General features: G+C 46.8%; 1 protein-coding gene across 28 annotated transcripts in view; it reads left to right on the forward strand.

Annotated features, from left to right (window-relative positions):
• Positions 1–21,969, forward strand: part of PHLDB1 (pleckstrin homology like domain family B member 1) — a 68,465-nt gene that overhangs the window by 26,814 nt on the left and 19,682 nt on the right. For 12 of the 28 annotated variants that reach the window (XM_078146858.1, XM_078146853.1, XM_078146855.1 and 9 more), the window contains 7 exons: positions 3,806–4,087; positions 4,859–4,999; positions 5,104–5,241; positions 8,608–8,736; positions 9,220–9,375; positions 19,645–19,755; positions 19,899–19,988. In XM_078146858.1, coding sequence (XP_078002984.1) covers positions 3,806–4,087; positions 4,859–4,999; positions 5,104–5,241; positions 8,608–8,736; positions 9,220–9,375; positions 19,645–19,755; positions 19,899–19,988 — 1,047 coding nt within the window. Of the gene's footprint in view, positions 1–3,805; positions 4,088–4,858; positions 5,000–5,103; positions 5,242–8,607; positions 8,737–9,219; positions 9,376–19,644; positions 19,756–19,898; positions 19,989–21,222; positions 21,367–21,969 lie in introns of all 28 variants that reach the window. The other 16 variants (XM_078146862.1, XM_078146878.1, XM_078146872.1 and 13 more) reach the window with 3 other exon arrangements.

Consider the following 21,969-nt stretch of genomic DNA (forward strand, 5'->3'; position numbering starts at 1 on the left):
CACTTCACTCAGCATCAGTTCATATAAGTCTTCCCAGGTTTTTCTGAAATCCGCCTGTTCATCATTTCTTATAGCACAATAGTATTCCATTACATTCATTTAGCACAACTTGCTCAGCCATTCCCCAGTGGATGGGCATCCCCTCAATTTCCAATTCTTGGCCACCACAAAAAGAGCTGCTATAAATATTTGTGTAAACATGGTTCCTTTCCTCATTTGTATGATCTCTTTGGGATACAGACCTAGAAGTGCTATTGCTGGGTCAAAGGGCATACACAGCTTTATAGCCTTTTGGACATAATTCCAAATTGCTCTCCAGAATGGTTGGATTAGTTCATAACTCCATCAACAATGCATTAGCGTTCCAATTTTCCCACATTTTCTCCAACATTTATCATTGTCCTGTTTTGTCATGTTAGCCAATCTGATAGGTGTGCACACACATCATTTCTTACAGCACAGTCATAGTCCATTAGATTCGTATACTACAGTTTGTTTAGCCATTTCCCAATTGATGGACATCTTCTTTGTTTCCAATTCTTAGCTATCATAAAAAAGTGCTGCTACAAATATTTTGGAATATGTGGGGACTTTCTTCTTATCTATGGCTTCATTGGGATATAAACCTGGTAAAGAAATCAAAAAGACCTTATAACAATGTAGATGTCTTTACAGATGAGGACCTGAAGTCCAGAGGAAGGGAAATGACTTACCCAAAGTCACACAGCTGGTTAGTGGTAGACATAAGATTAGAACCCATTTCTCCTGACTTCTGGTCCAGTGTTCCCTCCATTTAAACTCTTCTGCCTTCCTGTGTTTTCCTTCTAACTACGCCAGCATGAATGCCATTCCAGTAGTGCTGGTGAGGTTCTTTAGAAACCTGGTAGTCAGGAGACCCGAGTTCATATCTTTCCTTTGACATTTGATATGACAATGGTGATGAGTACTACTAATGATGCCTGGCCTTTAAATAAATACATTTAAATGGTACTTTAAGATTTGCAAAGTACTTCGTATATAGTATTTCATTTGAGCCTCATAATAGCCCTGCAAGGTAGGTTCCATTTTTATTCACATTTACAAATTAAGAAACTGAAAGGATTGGATCACTGGTGTCAAACTCAAGTAGAGATGAGGACTACTCATTTGTATATAAGGATCTCTGTGGGCTTCGTATTGATTTAGTTTTAAAATGTAATATCATCATTATATTTATATTTATTTTGTTAAATTTATCCCAATTACACTTTATTCTGGTCTGGGCCTACTCAGGAGTGTTGTCTGGGGTCTCGACACCTCCAGGTTAGATGACTTACCCAGGGTCAAAAAGTTATATTGTACTCACATTTATAAAGAACTTTATGGTTTATGAATATTACTAGTCATGTGACCATAAGCAAGATATTTAACCTTTTAAAGCCTGAATTTTCTTATCTGTAAAAGGGGGAGAGGGGTATAATAATAAAATATAATACACACCATGAGGGTTGTCATGAGGAAAGTGCTTTAAACCTTAAAGCATTATTGAAATGTGATATCATTATTATTAACATCATCATCAAAGATCGTAGTAAGGGATGACCTTTAAGAGCCCAGGCACCTCTCCTTTCTTCTCCTCTGTTAGGGTTTCCCTCCCCTTCCACGGCAAACAGAAGGGGCTTAGGTGATTAGACAGTTGTCTAGGCAGCGAATGCTCTACCACAGTGATAACGGGCTAGACTAAGGGCAGGCTCTGGACAGGAGGGATTTGTGGAGCAGTGACAAATACTTCCTCTCTCTGCTAGCCTCACATCCCACAATCCAGCCCATTGCCCAGGACCAGACTGGGATCAGATATTCCTCTGCCCTCTTCCAAGCTATGGTGCTCACCTGGCCAAGTCGGGGCCAGATGGTCTGAGAAGGGAGCCTGCTTAGAGTAGAGGGTACTCTTGGCGGGGGGCCCCTAGGGCCAGGTCTCTATGTCTTTCTCTCCTTGTGTGGAGGGGTCTGGGGGATGGGAAGGCCTCAGGGCAGCTGTCTCTGAGCTGGCATCTGAGCTGGGTGGGGGCCTGGGATTCCCAGGATAGCTCAGGGAAAGGGAGGGCTGGGGGAAAGCGGGGAGCACATGAAGGAGGAAGAGCAGATTCTCTTTATCATCCTTTCCACTCTCACTATTTTTGCTCAGATCTGGGAAAGAATTCCCCGCTTCTGAGGAGGGGTTCGCCTAAGCTTTTCTTGCTAGCCTAACCTAGATCCTGGGATGTCCCTGTCCTGGGAGGAGAACAGTCACTGGGTTATGGAACTGAGTAGTGGGTCCAGTTCTCTTTTCCCCAGCTTCCTACATCTCAAAGGCCCTGACCTGCCCCAACCTGCCACTTTAAGGCTTGGAAACGGCCCGCCCCTCCCATCTCTGTAGCAGCTGCTTATCTGTGTCCTGAGGCGGGAGGAGGAGGAGGAAAGAGAGCCAGCCTCCTGGGGTGGTGTGGGTTCCGGGTCTTTCTGGCCATGGAGCAGGGCAAAGAACAGGAGGGAGGCCAGGTGAGATATTGGTCTGAGCTGGTGGGAGATGAACGGGGAAAGGAGTGTTGGGGGTCGGGAGCACTTTGGCAGGGCCAGGGGTTCTTTTGGAGGTGTGGGGGGAAGTGGGGCACAGTCTCTTGCTTGGGGAGATGCCATGGTGTACATGGGCATCTTAGGGGCATGACTTGGCCCTCGTCCCTCAGGTTGCTGAGGAGAGATGGTGCCTATATCCTGCTGACTGGGATAGGTCTAAGGGGCCAGGGATTGAGGGTCAGGCCATGATACAGTGATCAGATTGGGACTCACAAGACCTGGGCCTGGGAACAGTTTCAGGAAAGCTGTCCTTCAGTGGGATTGGGAATTAGCCCTACCCATTGTCATGGTGCCCCAGGCTCATGTTGATTTGGGACTAAGGTAGGAAGGAGAAGATAAAGCTGTATCCCTGCCCTTGTGTGTTTTGTATATCTCATGGTCTATATATATGTACCTGTTTGTGTGTCTCTGTGTTTTTACACATGTGACTGTCAGCATGTCCGAGTGCCTGTGTATTTTCTTGGCAAGTGTCCCATTGGGGTGCAGAATGAAAAGTGAAAGGAAACTAGGGTAAGGGTGGGGAAGGATGGCTACTCTTGTGGGCAGGCAGAAGGAGGTGCCTTTAGCTACTCAGCCTATTTTAGGGTTCAGTCATTCCTTTCTCCTCTCCTTCCCATTCTCCTGGGGGTTCTTGGAGGTTGGACCTGAGGAAAGAAGGAGCGAGGGCTCTAAGACACTGACCAGATTTAGACCACGGTATCATAGGCAGTGCCGGAAGAGTTAGCTGTCCTCTGCTCCTTCATGGGATTGGGTGTTAGGCTTCCCAGTTGGCATGAGAGTGGCAGCAGGGCAGTCACAGTGGATAGAGTTCTGGATTTAGGTTAGGAAGACTGGGAGGATTTAGCTGTATCCTTGTCCTCTGTGCCCACACCCCGTCTGCTAATCCCCCCCTGTGCCTAGAGTATGGATCTAGCTTTGGGAAGAGTCAGAGGAGCTCTCCATTGACAGACAGCCCGAAGGGACCTCAGAGGTCATCTAGTCCAAACCCCTCCTTTACAGATGAGGAAACTGAGGCTCAGAGAGTTGCAGTGGCTTGCTAAGGCCACACAAGTGATAGGCATCAGAGGAGAGAAAGACCAGATGTCATCTAAGGTCTCCTTCAACTCCAGATTCTATTACCCAAGCTTTCTCATCATTTGGGATGTGGGAGTCATGGCCAGGCTTGGACATGGGATGCGCCGTGCCTTTAGTCTTTCTTACTCCATCTTGCTAGGAACGCCAGCGTCTAGAAACCATCCTGAACCTGTGTGCTGAGTACAGTCGGGCCGATGGGGGCTCGGAGGTAGGGGAGCTGCCCAGCATCGGCGAAGCTGCCATGGCCTTGGCCCTAGCAGGCAGAAGGCCCTCCAGGAGCCTGCCTGGGACAAGCGGGGCCTCTGGACGGGGCACTGAGGAGCTCAGTGGGGCCACCCAGAGGCTCTGGGAGAGCGTGGAGCGCTCTGATGAGGAGAATCTGAAGGAGGAGTGTAGCAGTACTGAGAGTACTCAGCAAGAGGTGAGGGGAAGTCCCAGACCTGGAGGCAGAGGCAGTGGAGGGCAGGGAGGGTCTTAGGGAGGAGGGCTTAGTGAGAAGGACAGGCTTGAGATGAGGGCTGAGGGTGATGGAGGGAATCTGGGGCTGAGAGGAAGGGCAGGGGAGGACGGGAAAGAGAGTCCAGATGAGAAATAGCATGGGAGGTGGTGGGAAGGAGTCCGGAAAGGAAGGAGATTTGGGGAATGGAGATTGGAACGGGGGTGGGGGGTGGGAGGGTGGTTACCAGGGTCGGGGACAAGAAGAGGAAGGGCCTGGAGATGGGAAATTTGGTTCTATGAAGTAGGGAGGGGCTTTGGGATGAGATAGTATGATAGGGCTGAGAAGTGGGGTTGGGGATGATTTATTATAAGAAAAAAGGAGGCTGAGGATAAGGGATGGGATATTGAGATAAAGAGAAGGGAGATGAGGGGGAAGGTAAGGGATGAGAGGCGAGAGGAAGGAGGGAGGAGAAGTGGCATGGGGTATTGTTTTCTAGGTTTCATAGACCATAAACTTTTTATGACCCCCCCCCAACTTTGGCCTTGAGGCCCCACCTAGGCTTGGTGTTCCTACTATAAATCATTACTCACTTTAAGTGAGTCAGCTTTTTCTGTGGGGTCCCTTGGGCAGGAAAATAAGGGGAAGGTGGTTCAGACTGATGGCTGGCTTTTTCCCCACAATCTTCTGACACCCCAGAGAAGGCCCAAGGTTTGGCCCAGTCCCTCTAAGTCTTGAGGCTTCTCTGTTTTGCAGCATGAAGATGCTCCAGGCTCCAAGCTCCAGGGCGAGGTGTTGGCCCTGGAGGAGGAGCGGGCAAAGGCACTTGGGCGTGTGGAACAGCTCAAGGGCAGAGTAAAGGAGCTGGAACACCAGCTGCAGGAATCGGCGAGAGAGGTGAGTGCTGGCGGCCTTTGAGAGGACTCGCCACCCTCCTGCCCCGCAGGACTGAGGGCTTGGACTCCCCTGGTTGTGACACGGACCCCGGGCTGTGCCCACAGGCTGAGATGGAAGGAGCGCTGCTTCAGGGGGAACGGGAGGCGGAGCGGGCACTCATACAGAAGGAGCAGAAAGCTGTCGACCAGGTGCAGGAGAAGCTGCTGGTACTGGAGACGGGCATGCAGAAGGAGAGGGACAAGGTAACACGAAAGTGGGCACCTCAGCTGCATCTGAGGTCCATGCTGCCTGTCAAAAATGGAAACTTGGTGTTGGTATCACCCTCTCCGCTGGGGATGGGGCTTCTCTGCACCACCCTCATAGGTCATGGAGCCTTGTCCCTTGTGGGGGATGCCAGCTTGGGCAGGGTGCTGGGCTGGTATCTGGGCCTCTCCTCTCTCTAGGTCTCTCTCTGCTGCCTCTGGGTGTCAGGGGCTTTGCCAGTGCTGGCTTCCCCTGGGCACTTAATAGGTACCTGGACTTATCCTTTGCAAAGGTCTAGAACTCCCTTTTTGGTAGGGGAAACACCAAAGGAACAGAGGAGTAATTCAGTTTTCGATGTCCCCCCTGGGTTTGCTGAGATTCTGTCTGGCCCAGCCCTAGTGCCTGGTGCCCTAGCAGGCAAAGCCCTATTAATGCCCAGACCCAGGTAATATGGACTCAGCTCTCAAAAAAATGACTAGCCCACGTTGCCATCTTGGTGTCTGTCCTTTTGTGCCCCCCACCCCACCCTCAGTGCCTGTCCTCTGGAATACGCAGTTTTTCCCATCCCAGATAGTCCCAGCTTTCTGCCCCTGAACCTTTCAGATCTTGTGCCAGCCTGCAGGGCCACTCCGTCCCACACGTGCCATGCCAGCTGAGCCTGAAGAGCCCAACATTGTGCCAAAGGGTCTGAAGTGAAAAGGGGGGAATTTGTTTCTGGATCTGACAGTTTTCTGAGGGCCTTTCCCCCTCTTGGAATTTTTGCAAGTCTTTTTCCTCTTCCTCTCCTTTTTTGAGGAACTATTTTTTTCTTTGATTTTTTTTTTCATTTTGGAGCATTGGGCTCTGGGTCCCCCAAACCACACTCCCAAAGTCTGTGCCAGATTAATCCCATGCTTGCCAGCCAGGCCTGCACTAACACTCTCTCTAATAATTGTTGTGGGCCCTCCATAGTTCCTCCGCATGCCATCTTAACTGCCAGTGCTGCCCTAGGTAGGAGTTGTGCCCACTGCCCCTAGGGCAGCTCTCTGGCTTTGCCCACTTCTGCACTAACTCCATGGGCACCTGTGTGCCTCTGACCTCTCCCCTCTAATGCTATTTCCTTCTCTTCTTGGTGTGGGACCCCGGAGCCCCTAATCAGAAAAGGATGGGGGAAGGGAACTGGGGTTGAAAAATACAACTCAGATGCTCTTCTGTGGGGCATAAAGGAGGCACAGTGTTGGGGGGGGTGCCTATATAAAGGCCTTGACATAAACCACATCTTAACATAATCACCATCAAGAACTGTGAGGTACCTAAGGGCTTATTCTACAGAGCACTGTGTTAGGCACTCTATATGTGGGAGAAATGCAAAGTTTAGATAAGACCTTGTCCCTGCCCTCATGAAGATTACAGTCAAGTGGGGGTTAGGGGGGATAAGGAGCAAAGAGAAATAACTGGGGTATCTATCATTACATGTTATGTGCATTCGAGATGAAAAACAAATTGGGGACCACCAGGGGGTCAGGAAGAGCAGGGAAATCTATTAGCAGTGGCAGTGGCAGTGGCAGTCAAGAACAGTGAGAATTGTTCTGGAAGAAGGGGAGACAATCAGCCCTGCCCCAAACTGCTTGACCCTGTGCCTGGGGCAAGAAGAACCTGGCAGGGATGACATAGCCATGTTAGGGTCCCTGCCATGGCTTCTTTACTGGACTGAGGAAGGGCAGAGAGTCATCTGCCAGCCTGATAGCTATCTCTCCCTAATCCAGAGGTCCTAATCCTTTTTGGTATCATGAATCCCTTTGGTGAAGCCTTCTCAGAACCATGTTTTAAATGCTTAAAACGAAACACATAGGCTTACAGAGGAAGACAATTATATTGAGATTCAGTTACCAAAACTGTGAACCCAAGTTCACAGACCCCAGGTTAAAAATCCTAGCACTAGACCCTCTTTTTGGTACCATGCCCAGAACTGGGCACTTCAGCTCCTGGAGCTGGGGAGGCAGACACTGTAGAAGAGTTAGTGCTCCAATTGAGCCACAGAGAACATTAAAGGACTAAGCCCCCAAAAGAAGGCAAGCTGTGCCCCAGGAGCTTGCAGGCAGGGGAGGACAGTGCCTCCAGGGAGGAGAAGGAGATGTGTACCCCCAACCTCCTGGCAGCCTGAGTCTAAACTCCAAGCTTTGGTTTATCTGGTGTTTCAGAGCTAAAGCTGGTACTTAGGATTTAATGTCCCACCTCTTAGGAGGGTTCTGTTGGGTCTCCATCTGATTTGCCTTCCACCTGGGATTATTCAGAGGGTCTTCTCAGCTGTAAAGGTGCTGGCTGAGTAGCCTTAATGAACTCTCTTCTTCCAGCCCAGGCTTCCAGGCTTGGGAGTCAATAATAACGGTTTCTCCTCTGCCCATCCTTTCCCATGGGGTGACTCACCAACTCCTCCCCTCTTTTCCCACCCCCACCCCTAAAGGTGTCATCTCTCCCTAGACTGAGCCATCTACCCTCCTCCCTTTACCCATTCCTGGGGCTCTGATTACCATGGCAACGGCCACACTAATTGCAGTCCTCAGCCCAGCCCATGGTTCAGACCTTAGATGCCAGCATCTCTCTGCATCCTGGGTGGGAGGGAAAAGGAGGCTGAGTGAGGGGTGGGGGTGGGAGGGTGGATAGAGGAGAGGGTGCTGGGGTCCCCTCCTCTGTGTCAGCTGCTGCATTAATATCCTCAGCTTCCCCTCCCCCTCCATACATACATCCACTAATTTAACCCCCTTTCCCAGGTTAGACTTTGGTCTCTGGGTGCTGCTGGGTGGGAAGGCGGGAGGGAGCTAAAATCTCCTCATTTGTAATATGGAATAAACCATGGCCACCGCTAGTTTGGCAGGAAAACCAACCTGTTGGCATCAGTGTAGGACCCACTTAAAAATTTCCAGTTCTAGAAACCTCCTGAGACCAAAGCCCATCCTAAGTCCCTCCTCTGCTATTATTCCTATCTCTTACTCTTCCAAAATTTTTTTACCCCAATCCATAACTCCCTACCTTTTCCCTTCCTCATTGTACTTTTTCTCTACCCAGTCCCTACTTGGACTCCCCTTGTCTCCTTTCCTTCTTTCTCCTGGATTTTTCTTCTTTATTTCCCTTTATTTCTCTCTCCTCCTCCTTCCTCTTTCCATCCTTTCTCCCTTCCTTTTATCTTCCTCTTTCTCATCCCATCTCCCTTCTTTCTCTTTTCCTCCTTCCTATCCTATCCTGTTCCTCTCATTCTCCACTTCCCTCCCCCCATCAGCTCCCTTCCTTTCCCCATCCCCAGATGCATGGCATGGAGTTAGAAGTGTGTGTTCTGTTTTTCCCCTTTTTGTGTTGTATACCCCTTCCCCCTCCCCACCTCCCTCCAGGAGAGGGTGGAGCTGGCCGTGGGACGGAGTGAACTGGAGGCCCGCCAGGCGCTGTATGACGAGCTCAAGACACAGCTCGATAACTGCCCCGAGTCTGTTCGGGAACAGTTACAGGAGCAGCTGAGAAGGGTCAGTTTCACAAACCACTAGCCCCTGTCCTGACTCCCCTGCCATGGTCTTGGAGCTGTCCTCAGGGGCCCTCCCTCAAGCAGAGAAGAGAGCAGAGCGACGGTGCCACCGGGCAGGATGGCAGTACCCTGGATGAGCCTCCCTTCGAGGGCTCTGCAGAGGAGTGGCCATGGAATTGGCCCTTTCCATCTTCCTCCCCTCCCTCTTATTCAGTTATGTTTTTTGTACTTTCTGCCACCTTTGGCCTGGGCTGTAAGATGCCCTTTTGGTACCAGATAAAGGGGCATAAGGGTAGAGCTGAGCCCAAGGGGAGGGGGGGTGGAGTCTTTTTCCCCTCAATCCCAGAAACATCTTGCTCTGTAGAACACCTCTTTGTGGCCCTCACACTTGCCGCCTCCCTGGTAGTCTGGCTCACCAGGTCCCAGACTGGCACGGTGGACTACAACTGAGTCCCAATCTCTTCCCCAACCATTGTTATCAAAGGAAGCTGAGGCTCTGGAGACAGAGACAAAACTCTTTGAAGACCTGGAGTTCCAGCAGCTGGAGAAGGAAAGCCGATTGGAGGAGGAGCGGGAGCTGGCAAGCCAAGGACTGCTCCACAGCAGGGCAGAGCTGCATCGGAGCATTGCCAAGAGAAAGGTGGGACCTCCCCTTCCCCGACTTGAAACCCTTCCCCCTGGGCCCCTGCCTTCCCAGGGAGTCATCAAGTCAGCCTATACCCTGTCTGAGCTTTTAGTGGGGCAAGTGGATTGAGAGTGGGCAGCCTGGGGCAGAGAGCCAGTCAACAAGCATGACTTACTATATACCAGGCACTATGCTAAGTGCTAGGGATACAAAAGAAGGGAAAAACACGGTCCCTGACTCGAAGGAGCTCATGTTCTAATAGGTAATATAAGTAACTAGGTACATATTATATACACACGTACTAAGTAGGTGGCCGGTCATCCAAAGGGAGGAGGCATGAGGAGCAGCAGGACCTAGAAAGACCAGGAGAAGCTGAAATTTGAGTTGAGTCTTGGAAGAAGCCAGAGACACCAAGAGGTGGGAGTGAGGGGGCAGAGTGTTCCAGGCATGGTGGGCAGCCAAGGCAAATGTATGGAGAGATTTGCTGCAGGCGGGCCAGTGAAGCCAGACTCTAGAATGTGTAGAAGGGACTAAGGCATGAGAATCATGTGAGGTAAAAAGTGGCCAGTTCATGAAGGGCTTTACATGCCAAACAGAAGAGTTTCATTTGACTCTGGAGGTAATGGAGGACCGCTGGAGACCACCGAGCAGGAGCTCAACCCTCCCACTTAGAAGAGTCACCTTGGCAGTTGATAGGAAGATGGATTAGAGTGGGGAGAGATTTACGGTGAGGAGATTGGTTAGGAGGCTGTGCCAGAGGCCGGATGGGAGGGGATGAGGCCAGAGCTAGGGGGTGACTGTGTAAGGAGAGCAAAGGGGCCATGGATGAGATAGTGTGAAGATAGGAATGATGAGCTTCCGCCTCAGATTAGATATGTGGGCTGAGAGGGAGGGGTTGAGGATGATGAGGCTGAGGCTTTGAGCCGGGGTGACTGGGAGGACTGTGATGCGCTTTAACAGTACTAGCAGATCTAGAAGAGGAAGTGTTTGGGGGCCAGGGGGAGGGGGATGAATTCTGTTTTGGACATTTTGACTTTGAAGTGCCTATAGGGCATCCAGTTCAAGATGTCCAAGGGGTGTTTGGTGATGGATAATTGGAGTTCAGGAGAGAGACTGGAGCTGGGAAAAAGTCTGGTCTTCCTTCTCAATGCAGGGGGAGATAAGACGCAAAAAACTGAGAGACCTAAGTAGCTATGGGCAGCTGAGGAAGACATAAGAGCTTCCGTGGTATGAAGTAATAGAGAAAAATAGATCAGGGGATAGAGGGAAGGAGGTGTGGGGGGGTGTTTGTCCTTCATTTTCAAAGAGGACCAAAGATTCTGTCTCAATGCTTACTCAGCCCTTGGAAGGAGGTTAATTTAGAGAGAGCTTCCAAAGAAGAGTTGTAGTTGCTGTTCATGTTCTACATGACCCCATGGACAGAGTCCTCGGGGTTTTCTTGGCAAAGATGCTGGAGTGGTTTGCCATTTCCTTCTCTGATGTATCCCCATTTTACAGTTGTGGAACTGAGGCAAACAGGGGTTAAATGACTTGTCTAGCTAGGGCCATGCAGCTAGTAAGTCTCTTGAGGCCAGATTTGAACTCAGATCTCCCTGGCTCCAAGCTCAGGGCTTCATCTATTGTACCACCTAGCTGTCCCTCCAAGTAGAGATGAAGGCTGAACAACACTTTGTGGGAGGTGAGAGCTGTGACTTGGTGGAGAGGCAGTAGAAAGAAGCATGATCTGGGCTGAGTGAATGACTGAGTGAGACTTAGGAGAAGAGCTGTATATGAGGAGGGAGACTCCATGTGAGGGAGTTATGGGAAGGGAGAACAGAGTCATAGAAGAGATGGACAGGAAGGACCTTGAAACTCAGCGGACAAGTTTGGGAATGACTGAGAGCTGTCTGGCTGTCCTGTTTTTTCCGATTTCTTCCTTGTGAACCCAACTGATTTCAGTTCATTTTCCTCTCTTCAGTGATTGCTCAGGGAGGTCAGGTTGGAAGTAGACAGTAGGTAAACTCAGACAGGCAGCTAAGTGGTGTAGTTGTTAGTGTGAGGAATACCTGAGTTCAAATCCTGTTCCATCCACTTACTAGCTGTGTGACCCTGGGCAAGTCACTTAACCCCGTACGCCTCAGTTTCTTCATCTGTAAAATGAGCTAGAGAAGAAAATGCAAATCAATCCAGTATCTTTGCCAAGAAAACACCAAATGGGTCATGAAGAGTCAGACACAGCTGAAAAACAACTGAACAACAGCACAGGGTTGTTATGAAGATAGAGTAAGATAATAGATATAAACCCTTTCCAAATACCAAAGTGCCATATAAATGTTGTTATCATCATCATTATTATTTGAGTCCTCTAGTCTTGTCTTGTCCCTTTATAGTTCTGACGCCCTCTGGGGAGAGCCCAAACTCAGTTAAACCTCATGTATGAGGTTTAGGTGCATGATCTGTACCAAGGTGATTTGTTCATTTTATAACCTCAAACCAGTTGGAAAGCTTTGTGTCTCTAACCATCTTTCAGTGACTCCATGATACCATTAGAAAGGGTGCCCCAGGGGTAGCTAGGTGGCGCAGTGGCTAGAGCACCGGCCCTGGATTCAGGAGGACCTGAGTTCAAAACCCAGCCTCAGACACATAACACTTACTAGCCATGTGACCCTGGGCAAGTCACTTAACCGTTTTGCCTAGCAATAAAAAAAAAAAAAGAAAGGGTGCCCCTTCTGACTCTATGGGTCATAAGTCGTGAACAGCTTTTCATCCTCAGTGATGCACATCCACACCTCTCCATAAAGGACCTACCCAACATGTAGGAGGCCTTCCTCCCTCTTTTCAAAATGTTTTGTGGATTCTAGTGCGACATCCAGTCTTCTCTACTTGTTTTGTCCTTAGTGATATCTTTTACACCATTTCTTGTGTGCGTCATCTCTGGCTCTAATGCACAGCCAACCTAACTTCCCTGCCCTCTCCCCTCCCCTCACACCCTGTTTGAGTTGGTTGCAGCAATTTTGATTCTCCTGACATCAAGGTGTTTTCCTTACAATTCTACATGGCGGCATCAGAAACACATCTTCTGAAATTCTATTGTTCTCCTGGTGATGAATAGAGTCACCACCTGGAGAATTGTTGGTTTGTCCTTTGTTTTGAAGAGGGCCTTGGCATCAGGAAGGTGATGTCATGACATGCAAGTGAATTGGATTTACGTGAAGGAGGACTGTGCAAAGTCTCCAGCCGTCTGGATCGGATATATCTGGTATAGATCAGGACGACTGGAGATGGCTCTGGATGAAGTGGGATACCTTCGCCTTTTTAAGCTAAGATCTTTAACAGGTCTCAGTTTGACTGAGACTGCCCATTCAGTGATTAAGGCTGGGTAAGAAATGAGGCAGAGAATGGCCTCTTTTACCTAGGCATAATAATAATAATAATAATGTTTTAAAAGATGGGCTTTTGTTGCATGGAGCAGCTTGGGATTAGTAAAAGAATTGCAGTTTCCTAAATGGCAGCTAGGTGGTGCAGTGGATAGATTGCTGTGCCTGTAGTCAGACAGACTCCTGAGTTCAAATGTGACCTTCAGGCACTAGCTGTGTGACCTTAGGCAAGTCACCTAACCCTGTTTGCCTCAGTTGCCTCATCTGTCAAATGAGCTGGAGAAGGAAATGGCAAACCACTTCAGTATCTCGGCCCAAAAAACCTCAAATGGGGTCTTGAAGATTCAGGCATGCCTGAAAAATGACTGAAAAATATTATTCACTCCTATTTCCTATTCCTTTTCAATTCTGGGCCCTCTTCATTGTCTGTCTGTGCACGCGTGCATGTGCGTGCACGCACACACACATGCATAAGACTCAGTTGTCTTTCCATCCAATCATTTGTCATAGTCTGAGCAATGGGCATTCCTCATCCATTTGGTTTTCTTCTCTGTGGAGTGCTAAGGCTGCTCTCTTTTAAGTGACTCTGAATCTTTCTGAGGAGGTTATGGAGCGGTCTGGCACTTGATGCAATCATTCTAATGTCATCTGCAACCAGGAACGCTTGGAGAACTTTGCCATTTCTAGGGAACTCATCTTTTATTTGGACGACGTGCTGGGAGGCCTCCTCCCTGACATCAGTGAACATCTTTGACAAGCAAGTGTCTATCTGGCTATTTTATTCTTCACTTGATGTTGGCAAAAGATTGTTGTTGGACGGCTTATTGCTGAGCAAGGTTATCTCCATGGTTGCACTATCATGAATCAGTTATAATCATAGGCATGGGAGCCCTTATTGGAGGGAGAGTCCCCAAGGCTGTGTTTTGCTGCACTGAGTGAAATAGTTTTTTGTAGTCATCACACAATAGACAGAAGAGGCTCTTGCATGCTCTCCTCTCATCAGCTGTGTTACTACAAAGATGTGCTCTGCTGTGGACGATCATCTATGAAAGCCTCACTGTTTCCCTCTCATGCTTTCACCTGAGGATACCCTCATTCCACGTGTGGACCATTGTCATAAAGATGCTCTAGCAATGACAAAGCACTCCTTGGGATGGTAGTTGCTGATGTCTTCTCAGTTACCCTTTTTTAAAAATGAAAACTGAGGTCTGTAATCTTTTCCATCCCTTTAGAATCTTCCCTTCTTTGAATTTTTTTTTTTTTGCTTTTCCCTTAAGGTCTTGATAATTTTTTACAAAATTAATTAATTTGTTTTTGGTTTTCAACATTCATTTCCATAAGCTCTTGAGTTTTAAATTTTCTCTACCTCCCTCCCCTCCCCACTCCCCAAGATGGTGAACAATCAGATATAGGATCTACATATACATTCTTATTAAACATGTTTTCCATTAGTCATGTTGTAAAGAAGAATTAGAACCAATAGGAGGAACCACAAGAGAGAAGAAACAAAACAAAATAAAAAAGAGAGAGCAAATAGTATGCTTCGATCTGCATTCAGACTCCATAGTTCTTTCTCTGGATGTGGGTAGCATTTTCCATCATGAGACTTTTGGAGTTGTCTTAGATCCTTGTATTGCTGGGAAGAGCTAAATCTATCAAAGTCGGTCATCACACACTGTGGCTGTTATGTGTACAATGTTCTTCTGGTTCTGCTCACTTCACTCGGCATCAGTTTATATAAGTCCTTCCAGGTTTTTCTGAAGTCTACCTGCACATCATTTCTTTTTTTTTTTTCCACTTAGTCTGAGGCATCTTTTATTTATTTATTTTTGAATTTTTTATTAATTCATATATTTTTAGTTTTCAACATTCACTTCCATAAGATTTTGAGTTCCAAATTTTCTCTCCATCTCATCCCTCCCCCCACCCCATGATGGCATGCTTTCCGAATACTCCTTCCCCTAATCCGCCATCCCTTCTATCTCTCCCCACCTTCTTTTATCCCCTACTCTTCAATTTTCCTGTAGGGCAGGATAGATTTCTATACCCCATTTCCTGTATTTCTTATTTCCCAGTTGCATGCACATCATTTCTTATAGCACAATAATATTCCATTACATTCATATGCCACAACTTGTTCAGGAATTCCCCAGTTCATGTGCATCCCCTTGATTTCCAATTCTTGGCCACCAGAAAAAGAGCTACTATAAAAATATTTTTGTACATGTGGGTCTTTTTCCAATTTTTGTGATCTCTTTGGGATACAACCCCAGAAGTGGTATTGCTGGGTCAAAGTCTATGCCCAGTTTTATAGCCTTTTGGGCAGAGTTCCAAATTGCTCTCCAGAATGGTTGGATCAGTTCACAACTCCACCAACAATGCATTAGTGTTCCAATTTTCCCACATCTCCAGCATTTATAATTTTCCTGTTTTGTCATGTTAGCCAATGAAATATTTTAAAAAATGGATTCTTGAGTATCTTTGCAATGGTAGCCCTTCCAGCATGGATCTCCCCAGTATGTGATTTGGTCAGGGATAATCTCTCTTTCTGATGTCATCTTCTTATGTGTCGTTTCTGTTTCTCCAGATACCATTAATTACCTACTGCCACTGTCCTATGCATGGGATGATGACAGTAGATTTCTGTAGAAACACTAGCTGACTCTGTACGTATTGTCCATTGTACATATAGTTGTTATTCTTCCTCCAGTTTAATATTGGTGATAATTTGGTTTGACTGGGTCATGTGTCACTTTTCCCCCTTAGGATCCTTTCCCTATCCATTGCCATTTGTTGTTTGTTTGTTTTTGAAGTGTTAGTGTTTTTAATCTTCTGTCACCTGCTTCTGTAATGTTTTGCAAATGAGCTTGTACTCTAAATTTGTATCTCGGTTGGCTGCCCTGTCTCTGCTTGTTAAGTGTTTGCTGACTAAGGAATTCTCCTAGGCTCCTTTGACCTTCTTTTGGCAACTATTTTTATATTAGTTAAATTTATCTAACAAGTAGTTATAATAAAAATCAATGTCTTTTCTGTTTCCCATTTTTAGAGCTAAATTCCTTCTTAATCATTGGCTAATTAGATATCTTCTTTCCATTGGTTCAATTCAGTTCAATTCCACTGGCATTTATTAATTACCTGTGTTAGGCCCTGAAGCACAGTGTTAGGCCCTGAAGATGTAAAAACATTGAAAAAGTCTCTGATCTCAAGGAACTTACATTCTATTAGGGAAAAACAGCATGAACACGTTAAGTAAATGTAAAATATAGACTCCTTCTGGCTCTAAAAGTAATCTAATCTGATTGGAATATGGATTGATTGTATGAGGGAGAATAATGTGAAATTTAATTAGCTTGGAACCAGATTGTGAAGGGCTTTAAATGTCAAACAAAATAATTTATATTTTTGTCTTAGGAGGTAATAGGGCTTCCTGAGCAAGGTGAGTGGGCATGATCAATCAGCCTGTCAATAAACATTTATTAAGTGCCTCCTAAGTGTCAGGCATTGTGCTAAGTGCCGGGGATACAGAAAGGTGCAATAAACAGTCTCTGTTCCTGAAGAACTCATGGTCTAATGGTCAGACCTGGCCTTTATCAGTTTGGCAGCTGTGTGGATGTTGGATTGGGGAGACAAGAGACTGAAGGTAGCATGAACAATTAGGAAGCTATTGTTATGGTCCAGAGGTGATAAGGGACTTCATCAACCAGAATGCTGGTCACGTGAGTTGAAACCGGGATGGATTCAAGAAGTGCTGTGGGATTAGAATGGACAATTGGCCACTGATTGGATACATGAGTTGAGGCGAAAGGAAAAGTGGATGATGACTCTGAGGCCATAACCCTGGTTTACCAGAAATATGTGATGGTGTCCTTGATAGAAATAGTGAAGATTAGAGAAGAGATTGGTTTGGGAAGAAAGATAATGAATTTTATTTTAAAAGTTACTGTTGTTTGTCCTTCCCTCTCAAAGAGAACCGTGACATCAGGGAGGTGGTGTCATGATATGCAAGTGAATTGGATTTAAGCGAGGAAGCGCTGTGCAAAGTCGCCAGCCTTACTTTCTCCTCTGGAGCCATCTGGGTCCAGTGGCAAGATATAGATCAAGACAACCGGAAATGGCCCCCAAGTTTAAACATATTAACATATTAAATAATAGTAAAGGGGGCAACTAGGTGGCACAGTGGATAGAACTCCGGCCTTGGAGTCGGGAGGACCTGAGTTCAAATCCAGCCTCAGACACTTGACACTTACTAGCTGTGTGACCCTGGGCAAGTCACTTAACTCCGATTGCCAAAGCAAAAAATAATAATAATAATAGTAAACATATAAAGTTATTATGGAACATCTTATGTAAAGTGCTTTATAAATCTTGAAGTCTTATATAAATGTTTAGTATTTTATTGTTTTTATTATATGTCCAGCAGAAACATGTGGTGATATACACTGAGCTCAAGAGAAAGTTTTGGTCTGGGTAATTAGATTTGGGAGTCCTCTGTTTCAAGGTGATATAGTTAAACCCATGGGGAACTGATAAGCTTACCAAATGAGACTATAGAGAGATGAGAAAAGGGCCCAGGACAGGGTCTTGGGGACACAGCCACACAGAGTAGTTGGGACATGGATGAGAATCCTATACAAGAGACTGAAAAGGAATGGTCAGACAGGTAGGAGGAAAACCTGGAAGGAGCAATGTCACTCAAACCCAGGAAGGAGAGGGCATCTGCCATGGAGAGGTCAACAAGGACGAAGTCTAAGAAAAGGCCATGGGGTGACCTTAGAAAAGTCAGTTTCATTTGAGTGAGGTCAGAAGCCAGATTGCAAGAAGCTGAAAATGGAGCAGGAGCTCAGCCAGTGGAAGAAATGAGGTAGAGAGCTTTTTTCTAGCAGTTTGGTTTTAGAAGGAAGGAGAGAGAGGATGACAGCTTGAGGAAATGGTAGGATCAAATGAAGTTTTTACTTGTTTTCAAGGGATGTTGGAGATCTGTGCGTGTTTGTAGGCAGCAGGGAAGGAGCCAGTGGAGGAGAGGTTGAAAATTAGCAAGAGAGGGAGTGATCAAAGGGACAAAGTATATAGTAGTGGTTGCCCAAAGGGGAAAAGGGGATAGGAAGAAGGACTCATAAAAGATAATATTACAGTTGTAACAGTCATCTCCTAAGAGGAATAATTCAGCCTAAAACCCAATTCACTTCTAAAGTTGGCAGAAGATAGCCCTCTTCCTCACAGTCTGCTGAACCTCAGTTGTCAAAGCTTTCCCTCCTGTTGCTTCCCCACATTGCCTGTCCCCCTATATCTCCTGGCCTCATCCTCTGCAGCCATGTCTCTTGCTCCTCTCCCGGCCTACTCCAGTGTTCAGTTCCCTTTTGCCTCCTCTCTTAGCCTTTGCTTAGGATGCCCCATTAGCCTAAAACAGGGGTGGGGAACCTGAGGCCTCCAGGTCCCATGTGGTTCTCTAGGTCCTCAAGTGCGGCCCTTTGACTGAATCCAAACTTCCCTTAATAAGAGGATTTGTTCTGTAAAACCTGGACTCAGTCAAAAGACCTCACCCGAGGACCTAGAAGGCCTCATGTGGCCTCCAGGCCTTGGGTTCCCCACCCCTGGGCTGAAGCAACTGTCCTACCTTCATTCTTTTACCAGGCCTACTTCCTTGCTGCCTTTTTTAGGAAGAAGTTTAAGACAGAATTCTAAGAAATCCTCACCCCACATAAATTCATCTAGTGTGTTCTTTAGCCTACCAGCATCCTCATACTTCCTCTTTTTATACTCTGGTCATTATTATAATGATGGAATTGGGTAGTTTTCCTATTATAGACTGGAAGCTTCCTGAGGGCAGGGGCCATAACTAATCCTTACTTAGTGTAGGAAACAACTAGTTTAGGACTGCACACCTTGGGGGCCTGTTGTTGTCTCTTGTTCAGCAAGCACTGAATCTTCCCAAAGCCCAGGCCTGACCATGTCATTCTTACTCAAGAATCTTTAGGGGCCCTCTCATTGTCTCTAGGATGAAATACAAACTCCTTAGCTGGACATTTCGAGCTCTTCACAGTCTGACTCCAGCCTTCTTTCTTCCTTTCTTTAAAATTAATTGATTATTTATTAAAATATTAATTAATTTATTATTTATTATTACTTTATTTTTTATTAAATTTTATTAATTAATTAAATTTATTTATTTTGAATTGTCAACAATCACTTCCATAAGCTTTTGAGTTTTAAATTTCCAGCCATCTTTCTAAACTTATTTAAACAACTACTCCCTGTTCTACACTTTATATTCTGCTAAACGTGCTATTCCCAGAACTCAGCACCCCATCTGTGACCTTCGTGCCTTTCTACAGACTGTCCCCCATGCCTGGAATTCTCCCCTGCTCACTTCCACCTCTTAAAATCCTTAGCTCAGGTGCTACCTCCTAGGAAACCTTTTTGATTGACTTAATTATTTGCTCTCCCCTCCTTAAGTTAGCTTATATTTACTTATCTGGGCAGCAAGGTGGTGCAGTGGATAGAGCAGTGGACTTGGAATCAGGAAGATTCATCTTCATAAGTTCAAAGTGACTTCAGGCACTTCCTACCTGTGTTACCCTGGGCAAGTCATTTAACACTGTTTGTCTCAGTTTCCTCGTCTATAAAATGAGCTGGAGAAAGAAATGGCAAACCACTCCAATATCTTTGCCAAGAAAACCCCAAATGGGGTAACAAAGAGTTGGACATGATTGAAACAATTCAAAATTTACTTATCTATTTACAAGTTCTGTTCCTTAGTAGAATATATGCATTTTGAAGGCAGGGACTCACACTTTTGTCTCTGTATTCCCAGTGCCTCAAACATAGTAGGTGCTTTACAAAAGCTTGTTGAATAGTATTAAGCATCTATCATGTCCAGTGTGCTGTTGTCCTGTGTCCTGACTAGCTGTCCTCCTGTCCCCTTCCCTAGGAGCGCCTAGCAGTGTTGGAAAACCAGGTGACTCAGATCCGGGCCCAGGCTGTCCAGGAATCAGAGCGACTGGCCCGAGAAAAAAATTCTTCCCTGCAGCTGCTGCAGAAGGTACTGTGGGGCTGGGGGTACCAGGGGACCAGGGATTGGGAAGTGGGAGGAGTTAGGAAGTAAGGGGACTGAGTTGGGATGAACTACAAGGAGCCTTATCAAGACGTCTCTCCCTATTCTATCCTGGCTACCCTGGACTCTAGGAGAAGGAGAAATTAGCAGCACTGGAGAGAAGATACCATTCCCTCACGGGGGGGAGGCCTTTCCCTAAGACAACATCAGCACTCAAAGAGGTAACTGAGTTCTGGGGCTGGAGAGGGTATGGGAAGCTGCAGAGCCAAAGAGATCACCCTGAGGACTGTCCTCATACTTTCACCTCTACTGTCTAAATGTGGATTGGAGAGTGGCTGTGTATGTGTCTGGGGGAGTGGGTGCAAGCCTCCGACTTGGTTCTATATTGAACCCAATGTTTGGGAGTAGGGAATTTAGGATTTGGGCTCCCAACTGCTGCATTTCAGTTGCCTTTCTTATTCTGGGGGAACCCATTGCAATGTCCTGATATGCAGGCTACCCCAGTGGGTGACATTGCTAAGGAACCCTAAAGCTCTAGAATATCAAGGTGTTGAATTGAAGATGAGATTTTTGCCTCCAGAGGCAGCTAAGAGACTTGGGATAGGGGGTGGCTGATGTGAGGTATCATAAAGCTGGGTGCCCAGGTACTGAAGGAAATACAGCCACCCTTCCTCGAGCACTGGACTTAAGGCATGTTTTTTATTTATTTTGATTTTAAAAACTCTTATTAATATCTTTTGGTTTTGCATCATTGATAGTTCCTTATGTATAGAACTATCTCCCATAACAAACAGTGAAAAGGGGGAAGACTCTGCAACGTTAACCAACATCTACAAAAAGTCTGACATTATATGTCGTGTTTGACGTCCATTGACTCCCCCTCTGTATAGCAGGGGGAGGTAAGGACAAGTTTTAAAATCTAGAGCCAGGCTGGCATCTCCCAAGTAGGCACTGGGGCCTTTTCAAAAAAACTGTTATACATGTTTGTGTTTCTATAGTGTTTTAAGGTTTGCAAAGGTCCCGGGGACCCTGCTAGGGTAGGGAGTTCAGCTCTTATTAACTCCATTTTAGTGACAAGAAACCTGAGGCTTGGGAAGCTTAAACAGCTTTGCCCTGTGTAACACAGCTAGTCTGGCTAAAGTCCCCACAGGTCTTCCAAATCTGAGCACAGTTTTCTCCCAGCTCTATCTGACTGCCGCAGGGCACCTGGCATGAAATACGGGCTTATGTCCATGTGCCAGGAATGGAACCCGCCTCTAGTACTGGTCTAGCCCTGGGATTCACATACATCTATCTCTCTGTCATCTCTCTACCTGTCTCCTCCCTTTACACTATCATAGCCCCTCCCCTAGCTTCTTCCTTCCCCACACGTAGTGTGCATTGGGCCTGGGGTTGGTGACTGAATTAAAAGTAAGAATGTGAGCACCCCGTACTCACCACGACCCCTCTCTGTAGGATGAACTGCATATCTCTGAGTCCTCAGAATTGGGGCTGGAGACTGAGGCTCTAGGCTCCTTGCCCAGGCCCACCCTGCCCAGGGCCGCTGCCGGCCCCCTAACCCCACCTGCCTCCACCCAGCTCTGCCCCAAGACACAAGAGGTAATCACTGCTAACTGCATGCCTGCTGCGTGTGCCTGCTTGGCCCCCATTCCTGCAGCTCAGCCCGGAGAAAGAAAAACACAGTGGTGTTGGTGGCAAACACAAGACGATGGCTTTGGCTCCAGAATTTGGAACTCTGTGTGTGTGTGTATGTGTGTGTGTGTGAGAGAGAGAAAGAGAGAGAGAGAGAGAGAGAGAGAGAGAGAGAGAGAGAGAGAGAGAGAGAGAGAGAGAGAGATTCTTTTCTAACATAATGTGTTTGGTTGACCTGTGCCAAACCAACATGCCAAATTTTGTTTGTTTGCTCATATTTTGTATTTCATTCATATCATATCTTAAGCAAAAAAAAATTCTCCCAGTTCTTCCCCTTCCCTTGTGATGTGTATGGCCTGGTCCTGCCTGGAGATGGTTGGTTGCTCTGTCACTGTTCAGGGCACCAAGCATCTAGGTACCGTGCCATCTTTTCTGCCAGGATCCTTCCCTGATACCTGCTTGTGGTCTCTTCCTGGGAGCCCTCTTATCTTCCTGATGGTGCCTCTTGCCTTTACCTCCTCCTTTCCCCCATCTTCTCTATGGTAGATGGGAGTCCAAGATGGCACTCAG

The sequence above is a fragment of the Phascolarctos cinereus genome, unplaced genomic scaffold (assembly GCF_003287225.1).
Source record: "Phascolarctos cinereus isolate Bilbo 61053 unplaced genomic scaffold, phaCin_HiC Scaffold_726;HRSCAF=1367, whole genome shotgun sequence".
In the NCBI taxonomy this organism is placed as follows: domain Eukaryota; kingdom Metazoa; phylum Chordata; class Mammalia; order Diprotodontia; family Phascolarctidae; genus Phascolarctos; species Phascolarctos cinereus.